The 22225-nt window shown below is 41.5% G+C and overlaps 3 protein-coding genes across 5 annotated transcripts; 2 read left to right on the top strand and 1 right to left on the bottom strand.

The window, feature by feature from the left end:
• The first annotated feature begins 590 nt into the window (after window positions 1-590).
• On the top strand, window positions 591-6893 carry LOC133165930 (cysteine/serine-rich nuclear protein 1-like). The gene is made up of 5 exons (XM_061295846.1): window positions 591-750; window positions 3039-3242; window positions 4049-4311; window positions 4986-5285; window positions 5481-6893. Exons 2-5 carry the CDS (start codon window positions 3068-3070, stop codon window positions 6402-6404), a joined length of 1662 nt encoding a protein of 553 aa, XP_061151830.1. The 5' UTR covers window positions 591-750; window positions 3039-3067; the 3' UTR covers window positions 6405-6893.
• A 619-nt stretch (window positions 6894-7512) lies between these two features.
• On the top strand, window positions 7513-12982 carry gorasp1a (golgi reassembly stacking protein 1a). 2 transcript variants are annotated; one of them, XM_061295859.1, is made up of 9 exons: window positions 7513-7696; window positions 8547-8621; window positions 8690-8893; window positions 8971-9057; window positions 9131-9261; window positions 9405-9540; window positions 9648-9747; window positions 9829-9972; window positions 11336-12982. In XM_061295859.1, the coding sequence occupies exons 1-9, from the start codon at window positions 7634-7636 to the stop codon at window positions 11722-11724; spliced, it is 1329 nt and encodes a 442-aa protein (XP_061151843.1). In that variant the 5' UTR covers window positions 7513-7633; the 3' UTR covers window positions 11725-12982. The 2 variants fall into 2 exon arrangements, with proteins under 2 accessions (XP_061151843.1, XP_061151842.1); XM_061295858.1 differs by having other exon boundaries at window positions 7514-7696; window positions 8541-8621.
• On the bottom strand, window positions 12527-22138 carry LOC133165923 (WD repeat-containing protein 48). Of its 2 annotated transcripts, none has more exons than XM_061295833.1 (18): window positions 22076-22138; window positions 21285-21425; window positions 21124-21202; window positions 20816-21028; window positions 20632-20720; window positions 20464-20565; window positions 19973-20197; window positions 18803-18877; window positions 18508-18610; window positions 18324-18421; window positions 18139-18246; window positions 16450-16546; window positions 16277-16372; window positions 16008-16113; window positions 15766-15853; window positions 15391-15467; window positions 15105-15297; window positions 12527-14885 (listed from the first exon to the last, which is right to left on the bottom strand). In XM_061295833.1, exons 1-18 carry the CDS (start codon window positions 22121-22123, stop codon window positions 14790-14792), a joined length of 2034 nt encoding a protein of 677 aa, XP_061151817.1. In that variant the 5' UTR covers window positions 22124-22138; the 3' UTR covers window positions 12527-14789. The 2 variants fall into 2 exon arrangements, with proteins under 2 accessions (XP_061151817.1, XP_061151818.1); XM_061295834.1 differs by having other exon boundaries at window positions 21124-21199.
• Window positions 22139-22225: the final 87 nt, after the last annotated feature.

Here is a 22225-nt window from a genome sequence, read left to right as displayed (position 1 = left end):
AACCGGTTCAGGGTGTCCCCCGATGACGGCTGGGATAGGCTCCAGCACCCCCGTGGGGCTAAGCGTTTCAGAAAATGGATGGATGAGTACCACAAGAGATGCAGCGGAAAGTCATTGCAACTTAACTAGTAACCAGCAACATTCGCTTTTACGTAACATTCGTTGCATGAAATTACCACAAAGTACAATAGCTGCAAGAAACTATCAAGAGCACCACAAGCTATTGATTTAAAGTTTATTTATCTTCCGTTACGTCACTGCAAGGGCAGAACGCGACTGGAGTCGAAGAGGAGCAATCCTAATCACGAGCTCGACTCGTGCTGCAAGAGAGATCCCACTAAACGACTCTTGGTTTCGTTTGTCACGACAGCCAGTTGCTTTGAAGCTTGTAATAAATTAATGTAGTTGTGATGTGTTGTTCTGGTTTACAACCTAATATATTTAGTCAACTTTTACAACTGCTGTGATAGCCTTTTATTTAGTCAGAGTGTCGTTATATCGTAATTATTAGGCATGGTACGGGTTACGTTGCATCCCGCGGCTGTCATTCTCTTGCTGTCACGTGTGTACTCTTTGAAAGGGGCCAGAAGTCCTGAGGCGTTCACGCTGGCTGCTTGTGCCTTGCCTGCTACTACAGTTGAAACACTAGCTTCACACACCGACGAGAGGCGCAGCTGGCTGCCAGAGACCGTCAACTCTGTCACAAATCCACACTTTCACCTCCGTCGTTATGCTGCCTCTGAAGTCGTGGTGAGTAAAGTGATTAAACTGGCACTGTATTTTTAACTGCCTGAATTTTGCTTTCGGCATGGTATTTTTTAATTATTACGTCAGTATTATCCACAGTAAGTACTGTACAATTTTTGTTTATTGCTCAACTGATAAATATTGAAAGCGACACGCTGCTATTGCCCTAGAGCGGCATCATTGTTTTTGGATGGGTGACTCTCTTCAAAGGCACAAGTTTTGAAAGGCGTCGATCCCTGTGTGTGTAGTTTTATATATAAGAAAGCTGCTGTCATTGTAACTGACATGTCTCTGCAAGGGGTGAAAGGGTCAGCCGCATAATGACTGTAATTATCAGCTCTCGGGAAATGACTCCTCCAGTCAAAACGCACACTATTCCTGTAAGTGTGACATATGTTGGTGCACCAATCTGATGCACGTTTAATAACTACCCTCCCTCATCACCATCAACTCAAGTGTGGCTGGCTGTCCCCCAGCTTGCTTGTGCTTGGACCTTTAAATAATAGATGGGTTCTCAGTGGAGAGAGAGCACAGGAGCTTTCTGACGTAAGATATTGTACTAAATACATTACATGTGATGGGAACGAAGCAGTGAGCCATTAGAACTACTGTGGCATCTGGATACTGTCAGAAGGGTGCCTTTTTTTTTTTTTACATATTTGTTGATTGAGACACACACATGCGCACACACACGCACTGAATGGCTCTGTTACTTGAGGATGGTGGAAAAAAAGCAAGCTGTCAATTTAGATCAATCAGAAGGAGTGCTGCTGTATATTTACCTGCTGTATTTTCTGGTTAGAGAAGGTTCTGACTTTAATCTTACTGAATCTTTAACATTTGTTTTCATACCACACAATGCGTCTTTGGGTTTTTGAAAAGCGTTATACAAGTTTAATGAATTATTATGAATAAAAGCTGGAATTGTAATTATTAACTGACAATGGCAATTAGTGACTAAGTCAGCACATGTATTGAGAGTCGTTGCATCTTTTTTTAATATATTTCCCATTTCCTCTTTCACTATGCGTTTCTAGGAAGATTTGCATTGAAACTATTTGTTGTTGTTTGACCACTTGCAATCAGTCACATACTGTACTTCCTTTCTTGGCTTACAGCCTGCCTTTCATGCTTTCCAAAAGTTAACTTTCTACACACTGCTTGTGTAATAAACAATGACAGCTATCTCCAAAATATGCCCTGAAAAGCCCAGGTATGGTTGTAACCTGCAACGTTTGAATAAATCTTCCTTTATCCACGTCCCCCTAAATGCAGCTTCTTAACCTCCAAGCAGTCTCTTTTTTTCCTGACTGACTTCACCAAAAACATGAGGAATCACTGGAATGTTAATTACCCTGCTGGAAGAAGAAAAGGACCTGTTAAATGTTTTCCTTCAAACTGACTTAAATCAAGTGCTCAGCTGTTTAGTGAGCAAAATTCAGTTCAAGTGTCAATATGAAGGGCAAGATGTTGATATGCAATTAGCTTACGCAAACAAGTTGCTTCAAACCGGCTCGGCCAGAACTGATGCAGCGGCTCTTTTGTTAAAACAACACCTTGCGTTTGAACTTTAAGAGAATGCTACAGTACTGTGCATAATGAAGTCCTTTGTTTCTTATTTTCCCAGAAATCACACAAAACTTAACCAACTACTGTTATTTTATTTATTAATGCATTCATTTTAGGGGTAGAATTCAACGATGTAGCCAATTTTAGCGCAATGAGACGTTTAAAAGGTGGAGTGTATATCTTGTCTATCTTCTTTTCTACCTACTTGATATTGTGACCCATAAGCATAACCACAGGGGAACTTGATAATTGCTTCCCTAATTGGGCAGGTTTTTATGAGAGATTGACTTGGCGGCGTTACACTTTAATGATAATTTGTTCTATTAATTAGAGCCGTTTCCTTCTTCTGTGTGTCAAATAACTCCAGGGAAAGGGACATTAAAAAGCACAAAGCTAGTGGTTTGACATGCAAAACCCAAAAGAAGTGGTCGCTTCACATATGAGTGCCCCAAATGCCTTTTTTTTTTTTTAAATCACGAGCTGTCATGTTTTTTTTTTTTGTTGCTTTGCTGAATTTATACGGATGTGTCATTGTTCAAGTGAAGTAACAAAAGGGAGAGCAGTCACACTGGTGCTACTGTTTATTGAGTGAGTCAAATGGTCAAATACAAATAAAAATGCTAATTAGCAGGCAATTCAATTTATTTGGTTTGAAATTTCTGTTCTTGCATATTACCTGGTGCATGTTTTGAACTTGATTTTTTGTTTTTTTGCCCATGTAGACTGTAAATCAACCACCACAGCCAAAACAATGGCAGGTGTCCTGAAGCGGAAGTTTGCAGCGGTTGAGGAAAACACCAGCTACTCTTCCTCTTCCTCCTCACCACCGTCGTGTTCACCCACATCTTCAGAGTGGGAGTCCGACGGGGAGAGCGGAACGGCAGATGTGACACTTCACAGCCCCTCGGCGCCCGCCGGCTTACCCAGTGAGTATCCGAGCCGTCTGAAGCCCTTTCCCATTCATGTTTTATAGGAGTGTGTCTCTTATCGCACTACAGCAGCCATATTATGACTTACTGATATGAAATTGCTAAGCTCAGGGCTGATTTTGATAATGTCAGGACCAGAACTGTTCGCCCGGGCTGTCTGTGCAGAAGATCATTTGTTTGAGGGTGTTATGGAATGTACTCAATTGTTTTGTATCAGTCAGTTAGCATGATGCTGTTTGTGAGTCACGGTGCAAACAGAGGCTGAGTGCAGAGCATGCTTTTTGGACATGCCTGAGATGAGATTAGCTTAGTCAGCTGGCTTCACTTGTTTACTGAGCGGTGGGAATTCTCAATCCTCAATTATGTGTGAAGGTCAGAAAACCTTTTTGAAAGCAAACTGTTAAACGAGGCAGTTACTGGAGCATGACCTCACTGACAAAAGATTTTCATCACGCGCTCTTTGATTTCCTTTTCATCACAGAGATCTTTAGATCAAAGTTACAAAGTAATCAAAGTTTGAAGACAATTGGATAAATTCTGAAGTAGGAGTTTGACCTGTAGAAAAGGCCAAAAGTGCTGCCAAATTCCAAATGCTGAACATTATGCAATATAAAGATAAATGTCAATATAGCTTGATTTTTTTTTTTTTAAATAATATCATAGCATCACATCTTTAGGTCAAACATGCCAGATGACCAGAATATTTTTTGGGGAGAACGTATGAATCATTTGGGGATTTAATTTTTTTAAAGAAGCAAACTAACGCTTGTACATCTTTTTCTTTCTCTTTCTCGCTCTCTCAGTCAGGTCCATCATGAAAAAAACTCAGCTGGTCAAGAGGCAGTGTCGTGTGCGCTTTGACCAAGTTGCCGTTTTCAGTTTCCCTCGCTGCCAGGGCTTCACCAGCGTGCCCAGTCACGGTGGTGCCACTTTGGGCATGATGCGGCGCCACAGCACCTTCCACAAGTACACAGTAGCGGAGCACTCGTCGGAGCAAAAGCGCCGGCGTAGGCAAAGGCACCTGCTCACATTAGAAGAGGAGAGAAATGATGCATCAAAACAAAATGTGAGTGCACTGCCCACCTTGTATACTAATATACAGTGTCTTGGTAATAACGTTTTTTTCCATGTATAATGCGCCCCCATGTATAATACGCACCCTAAAAATGGCATGTTGATGCTGGAAAAAAGCCTGTACCCATGTATAATACGCACCCAAATTTTGACTCCTACTTAAGTCAGTAAACGTAAAATTATTTCAGAAAAAATATCATTTTTGGGAACAACCGGATGTTATTCTGCCGGTCAGTATCACTGCGCATGCGCTAGCAAACTCAAAAGCGAAGAAATGTTTCGGATTTGTGTAGGGTACATTGTGACAGCAAACGAGCAGGTGATCGAGAGAGCATTCTGTTCGTATTGAGCGTGTTTGAAGTGAACAGCAGAGAAGAAAGCGCATCTGTAATGGCGGCCTCCGTATGATATCTGGATTGAAAAATAAATAAATAAATAAATAAATAAATTGTACCCATGTATAATGCGCACCCCAGATTTTAGGCAATAAATTAGTTAAATTTTGCGCATTATACATGGTAAAAAACTGTAATAATAATAAGATCAATAATGATAATAATTATTATTATTTTAATTATTATAATAATAATTATTATTATCATTATTGATCTTATTATTATTGTATAGTAAAGAAGAATCAGTTTACTTAGCCTGCTTTTATTATAGCTGACCACCAATGCGGCCGCCGTTGGGCAGAAGGAAGCGGGTCAACTCGCAATCCACCAAGTTGCAGCCGATGACGTCCACATCAGCGAGGCCGAGCTGGACAATGGAGGCTCCCTGGCGCTGTATTCGTCCAGGCAGCGGCAGGCTCTCCTTCTAGCATCAGGGGTGAAGCGCATAGACAAAGAAGAGAAGAAGCACCTTCATTCTCTGCGCTTGTCCAGGGAAGCGTGTGGATGTGACTGCCAAGGCTTTTGTGAGCCCGAGACATGTGCCTGCAGCTTGGCAGGCATCAAGTGTCAGGTAAGACCCACAGACATACAACGAAAAACAAACGCAGTTTAAAAACAAACATTTTCAAAAACAAAATAAGATCGAAATGAGGCGACAATTAACTGAAAGTAAAGCGAGCAATTGAGAATGAAATGTTAGACAGTATGGCAGAGTCCACCAGAGATGAGAGTCATTTTTTGGTGGCGTGATCTCTCTCACCCTCAGGTGGACCGCTTCAGCTTTCCTTGTGGCTGCACTAAGGACGGTTGCGGAAACACCGAGGGACACATCGAGTTTGACTCCAAACGTGTGCGGACACATTACATCCACACCATCATGCGACTCAATTTAGAGCGGCGACTGCAAGACGAAACAAGTCGGGAGGACCGGTCGATACGTTCGGAAGAGCTTGAGAGTCAGACTCTTCCTGTGAACAATGAATCATTCAAGAGGTGCCCTTTTGGTTTTTCCTTGGAAGACGATGATCTCGCTCTTATCATTCCCACCAGTCCTACGTTTAATTTTCTCCCGGAGCGAGCAGTGATGGAAGAGAGCAGCTGCAGTAGCGACATGACTGAATCGTCCAGCTCTTCTTCCGATTGCGACGGTGGGCCACTTCCTGCCAATGGCAAAGGCGTGCCTTGTAGCCTCTGCCTCTGTGATTCTGACAATAATAATGACTCCATGTGTCACCAAATGAGACTTATCGCAGCACCACTGAACCTGGGGAGCAGCAATTGTAACTCCAACAGGACAGCTGACAGAATGGGACCACTTTCAGCAAACTCGGTCGCAGTGACAGATTATCTCGATGAAAATGCAAACCAAGCCAGAGACCCCGTTGACAACGAGGATTCCCTCGAAGACTATCCAAATACTCCCTCCCCTACCCTGGACTATTCATCCAGCTACTTGGACCCGAGTCTCTCGTCTGAGTCGGACCTGGAGTTTTTTGACAGCGACTATCCCTCTGGACCTCTTCACAGCTCATTCAAAGAGCACAGACACACAGACAGCTTTCAACACCTCCAGCTGATCAGCTCCGTTTATTTGCCACAGTGTGACTCAAGCACTTACCTCCTGGAGTCTCTGATTGGCCTGACGGAGCCCAGCCCAGAGCAGCCTTGTGAATCAAATGGACATTTTTGATTAGACACTAAGCTGTTTTTGAGAAGAATTTAGAGTTTAGGTTTTTTTTCCCCCTCATATTAGCATTTTTTCATTTTTTTTTTTTATTACTGCTATTGTTTTTCAGTGGAGTCAGTACAGTTCTATTTGTAATGCTGATTTTTTATTTCATGAACTTTTATGCCTACTTTAATTTGTTGTTTCCTTTCCATTGATACCATTGCTACAAAAATACAGAATTTCTAATATGGGAATTAGACAATATGTGTATGAACCACTTGGAGCATGAGCACCTATCTCAAAATATCAACAGATTTCTACAATTATTTTGCTAACTGGCAAAACGACCCACTTTATATATGAAGCTATTGGAAAAAACTGTTTACGTTCGTGTCAAATAGCTTAGTCATTGTCAGGACTGGTAATGAGTTGTGCTTTCCATGCCTTGCAATATATTTATGTACTGTAGTAATAAATGGAGCTATTTATTTATTAAATCACTCAATCCGATGTGGTCATTCTATTGCAGCATTCAGCAACAGAACATAAAAAGAGTCTTTATTTCAGGGAACAAGAATAGTCAAGCACTAAATTATTTCAGAGATTTTTTTTCCTGGGTTGCAGCTGAACTGGAGCCTTTCTGAACCGTCTGACTGAGGGTATGCTAAAATAAACACATTCTATTGTGTGGCGATGGCAATTCCGGTCCTCGAGGGCCGGGTTCCTGCATGTTTTCCATGTCTCCCTGATTGAATCGGGTGTGTTGGAACAGGGAGACAATGAAAACATGCAGCACACCAGAGTTGCCTACTCATAGTGTAAGAAATTTAGAGCACAAAGAAAACCTGCAAAATCCACAGCGAGGTTGGAGGCAGATGTACTCACAGGTATCAGTGAAGAACACTGTGAGTTGGAGGAAGGTAGGTTTTGTTAATAATATGGGGCAAATGGCAGAGAAGACAAGACAGGAAAAAGATGGTAATAGACTACAGTAAAAATTTGTGTTAACGTCACGTTGGCGAGGACGCCACACAAAAAACAACTTGCAGTGAGAAGATCAGACTGAAGAGGGCAGCAATTCACGAAAGATGAGTCTTGCTTGAAGACACGATGAAGAGCGTTCGATAGGTCGATGTCATCTTTACTCGATTACTTTTGTCTGCAGGCAATATGGCAGCGGACTGTCAAATGTGATCATTTTACGTGTCATATTTTCTCTTTATTTTTGTTTTTTGAAGTCTCCTGACGAGATGGGTTTGACCCAAAGTTTGGATGTATCTGACGGAGGAACGTATGGCTATCACGTCCACGGTGTAAGTTTTGATTGACGCACTTATTCTGCTTTGAGTTACTTCGGGTCGGCAGCCAGAATCGCAGCTTATCTGTGCTAACAGCTAACTAAGTAGTTGTACCGGTCGAACATGTCGAGGTGGCACTTCTGGACGCATTGCCATTGCAAATTACAGTAGAAACATACACATTGTAAAGTGAATATTGTGCTCATGGCGTCAGTATTTGCAATAGTCAAAGTCTGCTTTATTGTCAATTTCTTCATATGTCAAGACACACAAAGAGATCGAAATTACGTTCCCACTATCCCACGGTGACAAGACATAGTACACAATATACATACAAGTAAACAACACAAAAAGTAAACACGGCACAAACAATGAATAAATAATAAATAAACAAACAACATAAATAAGAGGAGCACAAATGGAGCAAGTGTGCATACAGCAGACAGTCAGAATATTGCGCAAAAGTAGGACGCTACGCAGAAGGGGAGAGAGAGTTCAGGATCCTGACAGCCTGTAGTATGAAGCTGTTGGTGAATCTGGTGGTGCGGGAGCGCAGGCTCCTGTACCTCTTCCCAGAGGGCAGAAGATCAAACAAAGAGTGAGAGGGGTGACTCACATCACTCACAATCGTGGTCGCCTTGCGGGTGAGATGGGAGGTGTAAATGTCCTTCAGGGAGGGGAGTGAAGCACCAATAATCTCACCAGCCGTGTTCACTATGCGCTGCAGGGCCTTCAAGTTGTATTCAGTGCAGCTACCACCCCAAACAGCAATACAACTGGAGAGGACGCTCTCAATGGTTCCTATATTTCACTTGATTTTCATTATTATTATTATTCAAACGAACCTGGGTTGTGGCAGGTGCAGCCGAATTCTCCTGCGGAGAAATGTGGACTGCAACCATTCTTTGACTTCATTTTGTCTCTGGATCACAAAAGACTTGTAAGTACAGCCATAGATGTAGCAGACCAAAAACATGATGTCTTTAACTTGTCATTGCTATGTATCAGAATGTAGAAAATGACATGTTGAAGGAGGTCCTGAAAGCCAATATGGAAAAAGCGGTGAGCATGGAAGTGTACAGCACCAAGAGCATGATGATTCGTGAGTTGGAGGTAACGCCGAGCAATATGTGGGGAGGACAAGGACTGCTGGGGGCAAGTGTTCGCTTCTGCAGCTTCCAAGGAGCCAATGAGAATGTTTGGCATGTTCTGGTGAGGATGACTGTGATTAACTTAAAATCATTCATGTTGTCCCTCCTTTAAGAAAGGTCACACTTGTTTTCCCCAAGGATGTGGAAACCAGTTCACCTGCTGCGCTGGCAGGCCTCCATTCCCACACTGACTACATCGTTGGAGCAGATCAATTGTTGCAAGATGTAAGTTATTAGCCAATATGACCATAAGAAGATGGCTGAACTCCAGTTATTCATCTAACATACTGATTTCTAGTCAGAAGACTTCTTCTCGCTGATTGAGGCCCATGAGGGGAAGCAAGTGAAGCTGCTGGTGTACAGCGCACTCACAGATGACTGCAGAGAGGTTGTGGTCACACCCAATGGTGCATGGGGAGGCGAAGGAAGGTATGGAGCACGCAGGAAATACAAAGGGAGAATAGGGGACCACCCTTGTATTTTCTTGTCGGCTCTTTGAAAGCAACATTCATTTTTTTGAAAAGCACTGGTTCATAACTGATTTTGTTGCTTTTACTGATTCATACTTTTAGTTTAGGTTGTGGCATTGGGTATGGTTACCTGCATAGAATCCCTGTTCATCCTGACATATCAACACCAAAGACCCCCGGGCCCCCAACTCCAGAGGAGAAGCCACCTCCAGAACTGCCTAACCACGGCTTCACAGAGGTACACAACCAGCAAGAAAAGGACCACCTCTGCCATGCTTGTTTTACTCATGGCCAATATTGAGTCATGCTGCCAAGGCCGTTAAATAGAACCTATAAATGTGATAGGCACCCTTGATGGCACCTTCAAGCCCAAGTGAGGATGTGTTAGACTTGAGTCAGCTCAGCCTCCAAAGTACTTCTCTTCTTCCTCCTGTCATGGATCCTGGTGAGTTGAGTAGAAAGACATGGTTGGACTTCTGTCAGACACAGTGATGTTTTTTTTTTTTTCTCCTAATTGTTTTTACAGGCTTGTCTGACTCTGGAGTGGCAGCGTTGAGCCCCGTACCTGCTGAATTGTTGGAGAAGCTAGATGTTTCCTTGTCGTCTGTCGACATGAACGACACCTCCCTTGCACTGAACTATGAGAAAGAGGAGGACATCTCCGGTGTTGGTGAGTTAGGATGAAGCAAACTCTCATTTTTGGGGTCCTTTACTCACTTGCACAGTATAGAATTAAAAAAGGCGGCAGATCCTTCTACATACTATAAACCGCAAACGGCTTTAATCAATTCTCAAAAATGCCACAACATTGATACATACCGTATGTAGGCTAGTGGGAGAAAATACTGATGCCATAGTTGTTACAACAACAGGCATAAAATCATATTTACTAAATTATACTTATCATATTATATACCGTAATGTCTAGACTATAAACCTCACCTGATTATAAGTCTCTCCTGCAAAAATTAGGGGAAAATCTTGTTGTTGTTTTTTTCATACATAAGCCGCGCGTATCAAAACCCGCATGTGCCCACGAGTTATTTACAAAGAAAGACGCTACACAGAAAGAGTTTTCAAAGTTTTGATAACATACCTCCACTTTTCCTTGATGCGGCACGCGACAGCAGCAACACGGAAGTAACACAGCATTGAGATGCGGCGGTAACACAGCAGCAACACGGTAGCATAACACTAACAGGGCTAATTAAATAAACATCAGCAAAAGTCACTGAGAGCCGTCTTCATCTTCCTCCTGTGCACTGAAACCATCAAAGTCTTCCTCCTCAATGTTGGATTGGAATAGTGTCAGATATACTTCGCCACATACACTCTCAGTCTCTCTTTCCTTGTAGCTTTTATGCATTTCTTCTAGCATTTTCTTTGATGAGGGTCTGTTCATGCTAATTTTATTCATGCACAAAGCGCTAAGTCACATTAAACTAGTGAGCTGCACGTATAGCTCCAGAGTAGATGTGTCCGGGAAATAAAGAAAGAAAAGGGTGACGCAACAAGATGTCATCAACAATAGCCCAATGCCCCCTAGTCACCGGAAGAAACCTCTGCAGTGCATGAGCAGCTGTAGTTCCTACGTTAAGAGCCAAATCGACTGCCTTTAATTTAAAAGCGGCATCATATGCATTTCTTTTGTCCCCCCATAATGAGGATTTGTGTATAAGTTTCCTTTCTTCAGTAATGTCCGTCTTGATCTTGTTCTGTCTCTTCTTTGTGTCAATTATACGGCACTATTTGCCTGGTGGATGGACATGCGATCAACATACTACTCTTCTCCCCAGTGACCGTGTCACATATCCCTCCGCCCAGCAAAGCGGTGCCACACAACAACGGTCCACAGCCTTTTTACGAGTTTATAAGTGATCAAGTCATCACAAAAATCACGGAAAATCCATAGATACGCCGGACCGGACGACAAGCCACAGGGTTGAAAACTTGAGCAAAAAGTAGCGGTTTATAGTTCGGAAATTACGGTACTATAATTACTAAATTATACTATTTAATTTCTTGTTCTGCAGAGGCACTGGATGGAAGTGAACTGCATTGTTCCAAAGAGATCACCCATCAAGAGCAAAATCCCCCCACCTCCGTGAATCTCGCATCTGATTTCGGCATTTCAGCGGAAGAGCCATCTTACCTCAAGTCCACTCACATTGGTGACACCTTCTGCGAGTCCAGTCATAGCCACAGTCCACCACTCAGAGCGCCGTCTCCCTGCGCAGACTCGCTGGACCCAGACGATGAACAACATCTCTGTCCACCTGCTACTGATGTGCTCCCAGGTGAGTCCCAAATAGATGACTCACCCACTCAGGAAACTGAAGATCAGTCTAAAGATGAGACTCGCATTCATCAATGTGAGCACGGGGACACTGAGAATCAACCGCAAGAGCTAAAGTATGAGTGAGACTGCACCGGGCTTGGTGAGTGGAGCGAGCACAAAGCAAGCAAAAAAAAAAAAGCCAGTGACAATCGCTTTCATTTTTGTTTTTAAAGACTGGCATTATAAGTCTGTACAGTGCTCATCATTGAGTAGCCATGTAACAGAACTGTTAGAAAACAAATCAAATTTTCTACAGCAAATTATATACAAATAATGATGAATTATAAATAAATGTAACACATGCGATTTTAAAATTAATTTGAGCGGGTGCTGCTAAACCCTTACTAGCCAATTTGATCGGTGATGCATGACAATCTTAGTACTCATGCCTAATTAATTAGTGAATTAAGAATTTACTAGAACACTGCATATGACATTGTCAAGCTGGGCCAAATCAAACATTTAAAAAACACCGGAATTCAACTACTTAGTCCAATCGTCAAATTTCTGAACATTTCTGTACTATTCACTGAGAAATGAGATGGGGGGGGGGGGGTTATTATGTTGAGCATTGTAAGTACGAACTCCACTTTCAATGAAGATAGAAAAGGTCATGTAACAGTTTTGTAAACATGGCCTTGTCCTAGGTTTTTTTTTTCTGTTGCAAGCATAAAATGCAAAATGAGTCAATATTTGAAAAAAATGGTTTGAATATTGTATATCTTGGCTTTGTTAGTGTATTCAATTACATATAGTTTGAAAGGGATCCGCAAATTTAGGGTTTGTGCAAGGCAGAGGGATCGATCCAAAAAGGTACAATCTGTTAGCGGTTTATGTGAGATCAATAAGTTACTTCTGGTTTTTGTAATATTTTTCAAAAAATTGATTGACATCCTAAATATTGTCGTGGACACTTTCAAAGATAGAAATCCCATCAAATCCATCACAACAGTGCAAAATAATACTTGATGAAATGACAGGCTGACTTTTGGAATAATTATATTTATTAAGCAGCTTGTGCTGTTGATGTAGTTCACTTGTGGCTTTTTAAGAGCTCATTTCTAACATGTTTTAACCCAGGCTCTTGTTTTACAATTGGTGAAGCTAGTTGTAGTAACCTAGTCGGCTTGAGGCCACCAACTGCAGTTTTGTGATCTATGCAACAATAGACAACTTTACTTGATGAAGAAAGCAATAGAATATAGGTAATGTTTGTAGATGTCATTATAGTCATGGTGCTTTTGAGTCATGTTTTTGGTTTTTATTTCTGGGAGGGGGTGTTGCTTAAGTATTTTTGCAGATATTGTATCAATGAAGTGTATATATAAAGTATCGAAACAAACAGACCCTTATTCATGTTTCAAACTGCCACACAAAATTTCAAAACACATCCTTGCATGATCCCCAATGTGTCATTGTTAAACCATTCAAATTTATTTCTTTGGAAGCCTAAAATACAGGGTCCGGCAAAAATGATTTGACACAGTCGTAGGTTTAATAAATTCCAAATAAATTAAAAAAAACAAAAGTTTTTTTTTTTTTTCTTTCAAAAAGTACATATGCCATTTTGATTTGTTCTGTTCATTTCCGAATAATGTTATTTTGTTTCAGTTGCTAACATGAATTGGACCGCTGAGCACTGCGCTTTCATAGTGGAAATGTTTATCAAGAACCAATCTGTAACTGCAACACAACGAGCGTTCCGTTTGCGCTTCAGACTTAGTAGACATGATCCCGTACCTGCTCGAAACACGATCGTTATGGGTTACTAATTTCAGAGCCAGTGGATCAGCATTGAAACGAAAATCAACCGGCCGACCTCGCACCGCCAGAACTCCAGAAAATGTGGCAGCGTTAAGACCAAAATAATTATTCAAAAACAAAACAGAACGGCATTATATGTACTTTCCGAAAATGAAAAAAAACACTTTTGTTTCTTTAATTTATTTTCATTTTATTAATCCTACAAGTGTGTCAGAACATTTTGTCGGACCCTGTATAAATATTTCACAAATTATTACAACGATGTAATGTAATGTTACAGTTGGGGTAACCATCCTGTTTTGGCCTACAAGACCTCACTTGGCGTGTTCACATTGGTCTTTGCGGCTAAATGAATATCTTCCAAGTTTACAATAAAAAGATCTGTTCTGCTTGGTGATACCAAAAATGTTTTACCACTTTGTGTGTTTTGGTAAAGACAAATCATATACTATATTTCATTGAGCTATTTAAATAAACTATACAATAGGAACAGCTCTCACTTTGACCAAGGTCATTGCTGATTGCCCAAGCATATAGTGAGATTTAATATTTATATGTATATATAATTTCAAATTTCTAAGATGATTTAGACAACTACAAACATTCTTTAAAGAGTAAACTGCAATTTCCAGGTTGTAGTGGATACAACAAATGCCATTTGTATCATGTTAAATTACAGCCATAAATGTGCTCTAAAGAATTGAAAAAATTAACAGTTGGTATTAAGTAAACTGTACAACAGAATTGATGTCCTCCAACCTCCTCCCCGCGAAACCTCATTTAAATCAAAAATATTTTACACAAGGTTAACATGAAAACATTCCGCTCACTGAGAACAGCACAGCTAAAAGAGACAAAGACAAGTGTAATGATGTTCAAGCTTTCTTGTGATTACAACTGGAGGTTACGTTCGAGTGAGGATGGGCGACTTGACGCTTCCAGAAAGCGTGGGTGGGCTTTCCAAAACGGAGAAACTGTTGACACCGTGGAGTGTTTGTAGAACAAGGACAGGTCTGGAATGTACTATAACATTCTGCACACGTGCGTAAACACACACGCATTCACTCAAACAAACATGTACAGCAGTTTATAATAAACATAGCAGTCAAAGATGTAAAATAAAAAACAAAAAAGTTTTAGTCCTGCAGAGTAAAATTGAGTTCATTTTTCAAACTGTATTAAAAAAAAAACAATCCATTTTGTCTCTTGGCTGCTCCAGCCTGGTATGTTCCCTATGACACATCCTTGGAAATACCTCACTGAATTCATGTGGATAGCACAAACTGTTTGACCGTGAATGGACTTCAGGATACATGTTGGGTGAGTGGCGATTGGCAAATGACAAAAAAAAAAAAGAAAAGTTTTTGCTCTTCCAAATCTAACTTTCACGTGGACTTCTGCCTATAGTGAAGCGTCAAGTCCCCGCCACTTTTCCAGATAAAATGTTTAACTGTTCGCAGGTCCATGTTAGGATCCAGAACCTTGTGAGGGGAAGAGAGGGAGACCAGTTTTTAGAGAAATACTTCTAAAGGTTTTTACACCAAGTGCCACCATAAATAATACTAACTCGTCGTTAGGGTCTATCATAAAGTGGCAGAAGTTCTATTGCTGTTAAAATTGTTCTTCAATGTAAGAAATGTGTTAGATGTTCTGCGCATGTCGATGTCCTAAAAGGATAAGGACGGGCCATTAAAATGTACCTGCTCTTGACACACGAGTTCTATCTTCTCCTCAGCTAGCATGGCCATGTCCTCCTCCTTTTCTTGCTCCCCGGGCTTATCGTTGGCAGAGGAACTGGTGGTCTGAGACTCGTTGTCCAGGTTGATGATCTTCTCGTACACGTGTTCCATCACCTTCCTCACCTGCAGCATGTCACTGGCTGAAAGACGGTCCCTGTGTTGCACCAAGGGGTACATGGGTTGAATGAAGACAACGTCTTTGCCTTCTCTATGAAGTAAGAAAAAGTGGAGATAAGGAACAACTCACTTCTTCAGAGTTTTTGCACCAGAAGACGAATGGGGCTGGAGGTAGAATGGGATTTTGTTGAACTTGGGCATATTTTTCTGGTAAAAAGAAGAAAAGGGAAAACATGCAAGTGGAATGCTGTTAAAAACAAAGTATAGACAAAACTATTGAATGAACTATTGAACTTCTTCAATTTGCACTTCTGTTTAATTAGTGTTATTATCATACTGTTAATGTGACACGTTGACACGTAAGACCTCTCTGGACAAGGCAATCCAGTCCAACCAGTTTCTGCTTTTATTGTCAAATAATTTAAGGAACAATTGCATGTATTTAAAAATCAAACAAATGTCAATCACTTTCCAAACAAAAAACGTGAAGATGCGCATGACTCACATCTACTGTGATGTCAATGACCCATTGAGGAACGGTCTCGTTCAGCAGCATCGACTCGGTCTCTCCGCCTGAATCTCGACAAAGCAACCTGCAGCACAATCACACCACCAATGAAGTGCGCTCCTTTTTACGCTGTCTGCACTAGTTATCCAATTTTCCAGGCTTAACTTTTTAAGTACTTTTAAAATCAATTTTGGAGATTTCTCAGTACCTTACAAAACTTGCGAGATACACAACGTTACCTAAAAAGAGTTCTGCCACCTGCTTCCCCAAAGATGACCGGTGTATGTGGTGGCACCTGAAAGTATCCGTTCCCTTTCTGGATACGATTCTCCTGCTCTCCATTCACTGTAGACATGTTTATTCAACACATAGGTTCATTTTGTCAATCCGACAACTTCCGAGCCACTTAAATGCAAAATAATACAAAAAGCAACCTATCATTGTGGACGTAAAAAGCAAAGTAAGTGTACGTCAAGTGTTGATCATAAATGTTGTCAGACTGTCTCACCATGGTTCACTTCATTCTCTTCCTCATCGACAGAATTGATGCGAGTTCTGGGCCAGAACTCCAGGAGAGCCTGAAGCAGCAATCCACCCAAGTTTACTGCAGAGACAAAAGAATAACGTAAATAATTCAATTTGCAATGAGTGTAGCAAAAATTATCTTAGCAGGTTTCCTACATTTTGGGTCAGATCCATCAGAGCTTGAGAAACCTGCATCCTTGGCAGACACCCAGGCAGCGAAGCAGTCACTTTCGTCCAGTGTGATGGTGAGCATCTGTTCAGCAGCAGAGCAGAGAGGAGAGGAGATGCCGTTTTTAGACCATTGCCTTAGAGCAGGGGTGGGCAAACTTTTTGACTCGCGGGCCAAACTGGGTTCTAAATTTGGACCGGAGGGCCGGACCAGGAGCAGATGGTATAGGCGTTGTGTGAAGTCATATAAGCGACCTGTAAAGGTCATTGCATAGAAGATCTTGGCCTTTAGTAGGTAGTAAAGCATGGATATTCCAAACAAGTTTTTTGAAAACAAATGCATTTATTAACAGCATTAAAAAAAATAATAATTCACTAAAAAACTGCTATCAGTGATTCTCATAAAACACGACACTGTTATTATGAATAACAATCTCCATCACTTCAGTGCCTGCAGGTCAGATTAATGAAAAATGTTTATCTTATGGGATCACATCAAACGGCAAACATACTGACCAAATATATCATCTTGAAAAATCGGTGAAAGCATACATCCAAATAAAGTAATCAAAACAGCAACACGGTGAGGGGTATCTGAAAATCAGAGCAGAGTTTTAACTCGCAAACACCTGGTAACAGAGGTGAGGAAACGGGAAACACTTGCTTAAAGTAAGCCTTAAGAACTTTACAGGTTAAGATTAGTCGCAAATAGGTGGTGCATCAATGTCCTTGAGCATCCTGCATTGTTTGAAAATGAGAATGGTCGCTAGTTTCAATCCCTGCTATGTGTACAAATCATATTCAAAATGCATTTTTTTACAATAAACTTGAGAGCCTCCCGTTCATTTTCAGTGGGAACAGTGTTGTTGGTGTCCCTTTTTTGCTAGTGCGTCATAGTCTGGAGTAAAATTTGTTGTGGCAATTCTTAGGCGAGATCCGAGGTGTTGGTCCGTTTACCTTGATCTGTGACGGGTTGATGTTGATGTGGCTGAACGTCACGTCGCGTACGTCGAGCCAAATTGGCCACTCTTTTTTAAACACTCGGCACTCACTTCTTTTTTTCGGGCCACTCATTTTAATGGAAGGATTCCAGGGGAAGGTTTGTGGGTGGCTTTAGCGCAAAACTGCATCTGAAAGCTCAGTGCGCGAATTATAAGAACGCTGTCGTCAAAGCCCACGCTCTAAATTCGGGACTGATACGAATAGAGCGAGAGTGCGCCAAGTCCGTACTACTGAGTACGTACACGCACTTGTGAGTGTGCACCAAGCTTTCTGACACGGCTTCCGGTAGTAAATGCGCAGGCGAGCGCTTCGCCATCTACTGGGAAAACGCAGTCATTGCAGGCAAAATGACCAAAAAAAAAAAAGTTTAATAATACAATTTGTTCAGGGTTGGCGGGCCGGATTAAACGGTCCCGTGGGCCGGATGTGGCCCGCGGGCCGTAGTTTGCCCACCCCTGCCTTAGAGCGATGATTCTCAACTGATGCTTCGGGACACATTAATTATGGGTGAGTTGGCGTTTCATTTTTTGAGTAAATTTGAGACAAACCCATTATTTCAGTATTTGTACTTTTGGTGAGGGTTATGTTTGGAGGACTGCCATTAAATTTATAATATTGTATTGTTTGTGTGGCATCACAGTGAGACGAGTTTCCACTTAGTGTAATGTGACTCACCCCAGTTTTCAAATCAACTGAGAACCAGTTTGGCACATAAACCATCTTGAAGCGCTTTTTGATCTCCTCATCAAACTCCACTTTGCCCAGGTCTTCCCCCTTGCAAGCCTGAAGATCACGCAAGGGCTCCATTCACTAATTTGAAGATGGTTTTGTTGAGCATACTCTACTGCTGTCATTTTTACCTTCAAGACATCCCAGAAAGCCACGTTGTTGTTGGTGTCTTTGGTAAGTATGTGTCTCTTGTCATTCAGAATGTGACACTGTATGATACTTGCCCCTCCTGCAAAGGCAATTGAGACGTTTCCACATTAAACTGGGAAAGAGAGGCTGAGGAAAAACCTCCTAGTGCGACATAAACAGGTTTACCTTTGATGACTTGCTCTGACTGTGTGCACAGTGGCATTAAAGGGGTGCTGCAGTCATTATCGTACTCCCCTGATGATCTGAAGTTGTGCATTCCCTTGAGAGACTGTGTAGATGGGCATACTCAGCAAAACTACATGTACCATGGCATGCAAAATTAACAACCACATTATTAAAAAATGTCTCTGTATGACAAACAGAATTATTTCTTAGCGCCCAAAACAAGTTGACATGAATTTAACTACACTGTATTGTAGAGTCATTCTGTTCATAGGGGCGTTGCATTATGCATGCCTACCCATTTATTAACAGATGACTTGGTGGTGGAGACCCAGATAGCAGGAGGCGGGTCGGCAGATCTGTCCAGTTCCATCTGTGCAAGGGAAATAGAGGGGTAACTTTGAATGGAAGTGCAGTGCACATACATAGGGGTGTAAATCGCGGGTTTTGTCACGATACGATTTCATATCGATACAAAAAATCACGATACAATATTTGCCGATATCTTAAAGCCTGCTCTACGCTCGATATAGAACAATATCCATATTTATAACAATTCATACGCAAAATCAACAAGGTACTGCAAACTCTTTATTTAGGAAATTACAAAGTCCTTCCAAACAAATGACTTGAAGCCCAAAGGGGAGCGAATTTCCTCGTCTTCTTGGACACTAGCTATAGCACCAGCCCAGGAGCCGCGTAGTTGTCGGCTCCCCTTTCACGTGCCTGCTCTGCTCACAACACAACACGCCGCGCACTGCTCCCAGAAAGAAGAAGCAAGCAACAATGAACTGGATTTCAAAATAAAGTCGCGTCTAATGTCCGAGGTCAAAAACGGGCGATATAGATCGATGTTTACGTTTAGCATCGATGCCAACAAATTGTAGAGCATTATATCGATTAATCGATGTGTATTGATGAATCACATACAGGATTTACAACAGTTCTGTTCCTATACTGCAGTGACAAATTTAATTTAATCTAATGCTACATCAGGTCGTCTTTGAGACCATGCACAATTTTTCTCAAATGACCTGACGCATCAAAGAATGCTCCAATTGAATTTCAAAATTAATTATGTAGAGGGCTTTTTAATACGTGTGGTTAACTTTTTATGTACATTTCCAATACTCGTTACTAGCTTACAACCACTCTTATGAACATTGGGGAGTTCTGTGCTAGTTTTTTTTTTTCATACTTTTGCAAGTCTAATTTTGGAGTTACACATTAAGTGCAGTAATAACAAGCTTGAAGCAAGCACGCTGTGACTCTTATTTGGAGAATGCACACGCCGAGGCGTGCTTTGAAATGTTCTCATAAGTTTAGTGTATTTTTATACAATACTGGGCATAAGTTTGCATGTGACAATCATTGGGTCTTTTTTTTAATATATATCAAAACAAACAATAGATGGCGCATTTATTGTGGGACACTGCTAACTATTATTCTTATTTGAGTGTATTCTTACTTTCAGCACTGGGGCCTTCTCTTCACAAATGAGAACACGGATGTCTGGGTTGCGCAGGTCAGTACAATAAATCTTCTTGTCTCGACCTCCAGAATAGACATGTGTGAAAGCCTCATTGACCTGCAGGGCCCAAACGCCTTCGTCGTGCACACGGTACGTGGCAATGCATCGCTGCTGACCAAGGGACCACAGACGAATTGTGCCATCCGAACTGCCGGACAGGCACTGCAGGGCGGCAAAGCAGAATAGTAAAAAATGAAACGTTTCAAAATCATGAATCAATTGAAGAAGAAAAAAAAAAAGAACAAAAGAAAAGTTAGAACATTTTGTAAATTTGAAATGTTATTCAATAAACACACTGAAGAGTTAGTTTGCTTTTCTTCACCAATATTTTCTCTTTCAATGAAAATTAATACTGTTTGCGAAATCAATATCAGCCCTAGAAAGAAAAAAAAAATCTGTGAGCTATAATTTTTAACAGGGGAACTCACTTGAGTACCATCTCGATTCAACAGCAGCGACTTGACGTTATCTGTGTGACCTTTTAGCTTCATCAGTTTTGCACATGTTCGTGGATCCCATACTCTCAGCACCTGGGAAACAGCAAGGCATTAAGAATCATTCGACAATCGGTGTGAAAGCGGTAAGGGAAACCTCACCTTTTCTGTGGATCCAGACACTATCACTGTGCCCATCTGGTTCATAGCCAGACTGTAGATAGAATCCTTGTTCCCGCTGAGTGACGAAGCTGTTTTATACAAAATGTACAATGTTAGGTGAAGATACAACGCACTAACCAAACGGTAACAGTCATCAAAATGGGACAGCAATAATGCAACTTACTTGTTACAGTGTTGTTGGAAGCAGTGAGTGCTGTAAGAGTATTGACATCCCAGAGAAATATCTGCCGGTCAAGCCCTGCAGATGCCACCAGCTCCTTGTCCTTAGCATAGGCTAAGGCTTTCACATAGTCTTTGTGTGTTCGTAACGTTGACATACAGAACCCTTTATGCGCATTCCATACTTTTACCGTTGTATCCGAGGAAGCAGATATCACTGAAAACATGTGATCACCAGATCAGTCCATATCAGGCAATTGTAAATTTAGCTTCTTGAAGTCCAATGTATTAAGATGTTGATGATCAACTTACATGTTTTCCCATTGCAACAAAGAACTATGTCATTGACCCAGTCTGTATGATGCTCCATTGAAGCAATATACGGGTCCTGCTACAATGACAGGACAAATTAATGCACACCTTCATCTGGAGTTTGGCATAGTCATGTATCACAGCATAATGACAATCAATACCTTATGCTGGTAAACACTCCATATACGGATGATTGAGTCTCTTCCAGCTGTGAAGAGTCGGTTTAACGCAGGGTCAAGTTGAAGAGCATTCACCCCATTTCTGTTGTACTTCTCCACCTCATCCCTAATGACGTAGGATACCTGAACCGGAAGGGGGGCTCAGGTAAGCGTTGAGGTCAGGCTGCTAGGGCCATGACCTCTGATTCCCACGACACTTTTCTTGAAGATGCTCGAAATGTGTTTACGTTACAATTTTTATCCCTACCGCTCCGGTCGTATGCAAGGGGGAATCGCTTATACGATGAGAAATAAGCGCAAATCATCATATACGAACCGATACAGATTGAGGTTCTATTGCATACTTTCACCTAATAATCATATCGATGGGAGACACTTAATGCACATCGAGCCACCTACGACCATTCTCCCAGCAATTAGACCGAGCCCACCAAGAGTGACGCAAAGCTATTGAAAATAACGAAAGTAATACAACTGAGACAACACGGAAAATCGAGCGGTAGTGTGATGTGCAGATATCCGACACGTACTTGTTAGGGAAAATGCAGGCTAAAGTGCTTCTTTTTTTGGCGCCGACGATAGCACAAAATGCTCTACACTAAGCTAAGCTAGCTAAATTAGCCGGCTCGACTTTGAAGAGTCCTAACAGTAACAATGCTCTTAAATAATTCTTATTAATGGTAGTCTATTATCCGCGAAAGACTCGTTTAAAATGACCGCCATGCAATAGCCGTGGCCAAGGGCTTGGAAATCAAACAACTACTCGAATTTACCTGTACTTTTCTCCGCCCAGCAGCATTTTGCCTGTGATGCGTGGCCATCTTGCATGTTGACAGTCAATTCATGTGATGTTACATCCGGGACACAAAAAGAAAACACGTGCCGCTGAGGTCTATGGGTAAGAATATGTTGCCCACTCCGCC

The sequence above is a fragment of the Syngnathus typhle genome, linkage group LG13 (genome assembly GCF_033458585.1).
Source record: "Syngnathus typhle isolate RoL2023-S1 ecotype Sweden linkage group LG13, RoL_Styp_1.0, whole genome shotgun sequence".
In the NCBI taxonomy this organism is placed as follows: Eukaryota; Metazoa; Chordata; class Actinopteri; order Syngnathiformes; family Syngnathidae; genus Syngnathus; species Syngnathus typhle.
Note: the sequence above shows the minus strand (reverse complement) of the source record. Positions and strands in the feature narration are given on the sequence as shown.

What these genes read in the sequence shown, in the direction of transcription:
- LOC133165930 (XM_061295846.1), top strand. Translation starts at nt 3,068, where the DNA reads ATGGCAGGTGTCCTGAAGCGGAAGTTTGCAGCGGTTGAGGAAAACACC. An exon ending in ATGATGCATCAAAACAAAAT is followed by an intron (nt 4,312 to 4,985) that starts GTGAGTGCACTG and finishes CTTTTATTATAG; the next exon opens with CTGACCACCAATGCGGCCGC. An exon ending in TGGCAGGCATCAAGTGTCAG is followed by an intron (nt 5,286 to 5,480) that starts GTAAGACCCACA and finishes TCTCACCCTCAG; the next exon opens with GTGGACCGCTTCAGCTTTCC.
- gorasp1a (XM_061295858.1), top strand. Translation starts at nt 7,634, where the DNA reads ATGGGTTTGACCCAAAGTTTGGATGTATCTGACGGAGGAACGTATGGC. An exon ending in AGAATGTTTGGCATGTTCTG is followed by an intron (nt 8,894 to 8,970) that starts GTGAGGATGACT and finishes GTTTTCCCCAAG; the next exon opens with GATGTGGAAACCAGTTCACC. An exon ending in CTAACCACGGCTTCACAGAG is followed by an intron (nt 9,541 to 9,647) that starts GTACACAACCAG and finishes TAAATGTGATAG; the next exon opens with GCACCCTTGATGGCACCTTC.
- LOC133165923 (XM_061295833.1), bottom strand. Translation starts at nt 22,123, where the DNA reads ATGGCCACGCATCACAGGCAAAATGCTGCTGGGCGGAGAAAAGTACAG. An exon ending in CTGGGCGGAGAAAAGTACAG is followed by an intron (nt 21,426 to 22,075) that starts GTAAATTCGAGT and finishes CTTCCGGTTCAG; the next exon opens with GTATCCTACGTCATTAGGGA. An exon ending in TTCCAACAACACTGTAACAA is followed by an intron (nt 20,721 to 20,815) that starts GTAAGTTGCATT and finishes TGTATAAAACAG; the next exon opens with CTTCGTCACTCAGCGGGAAC.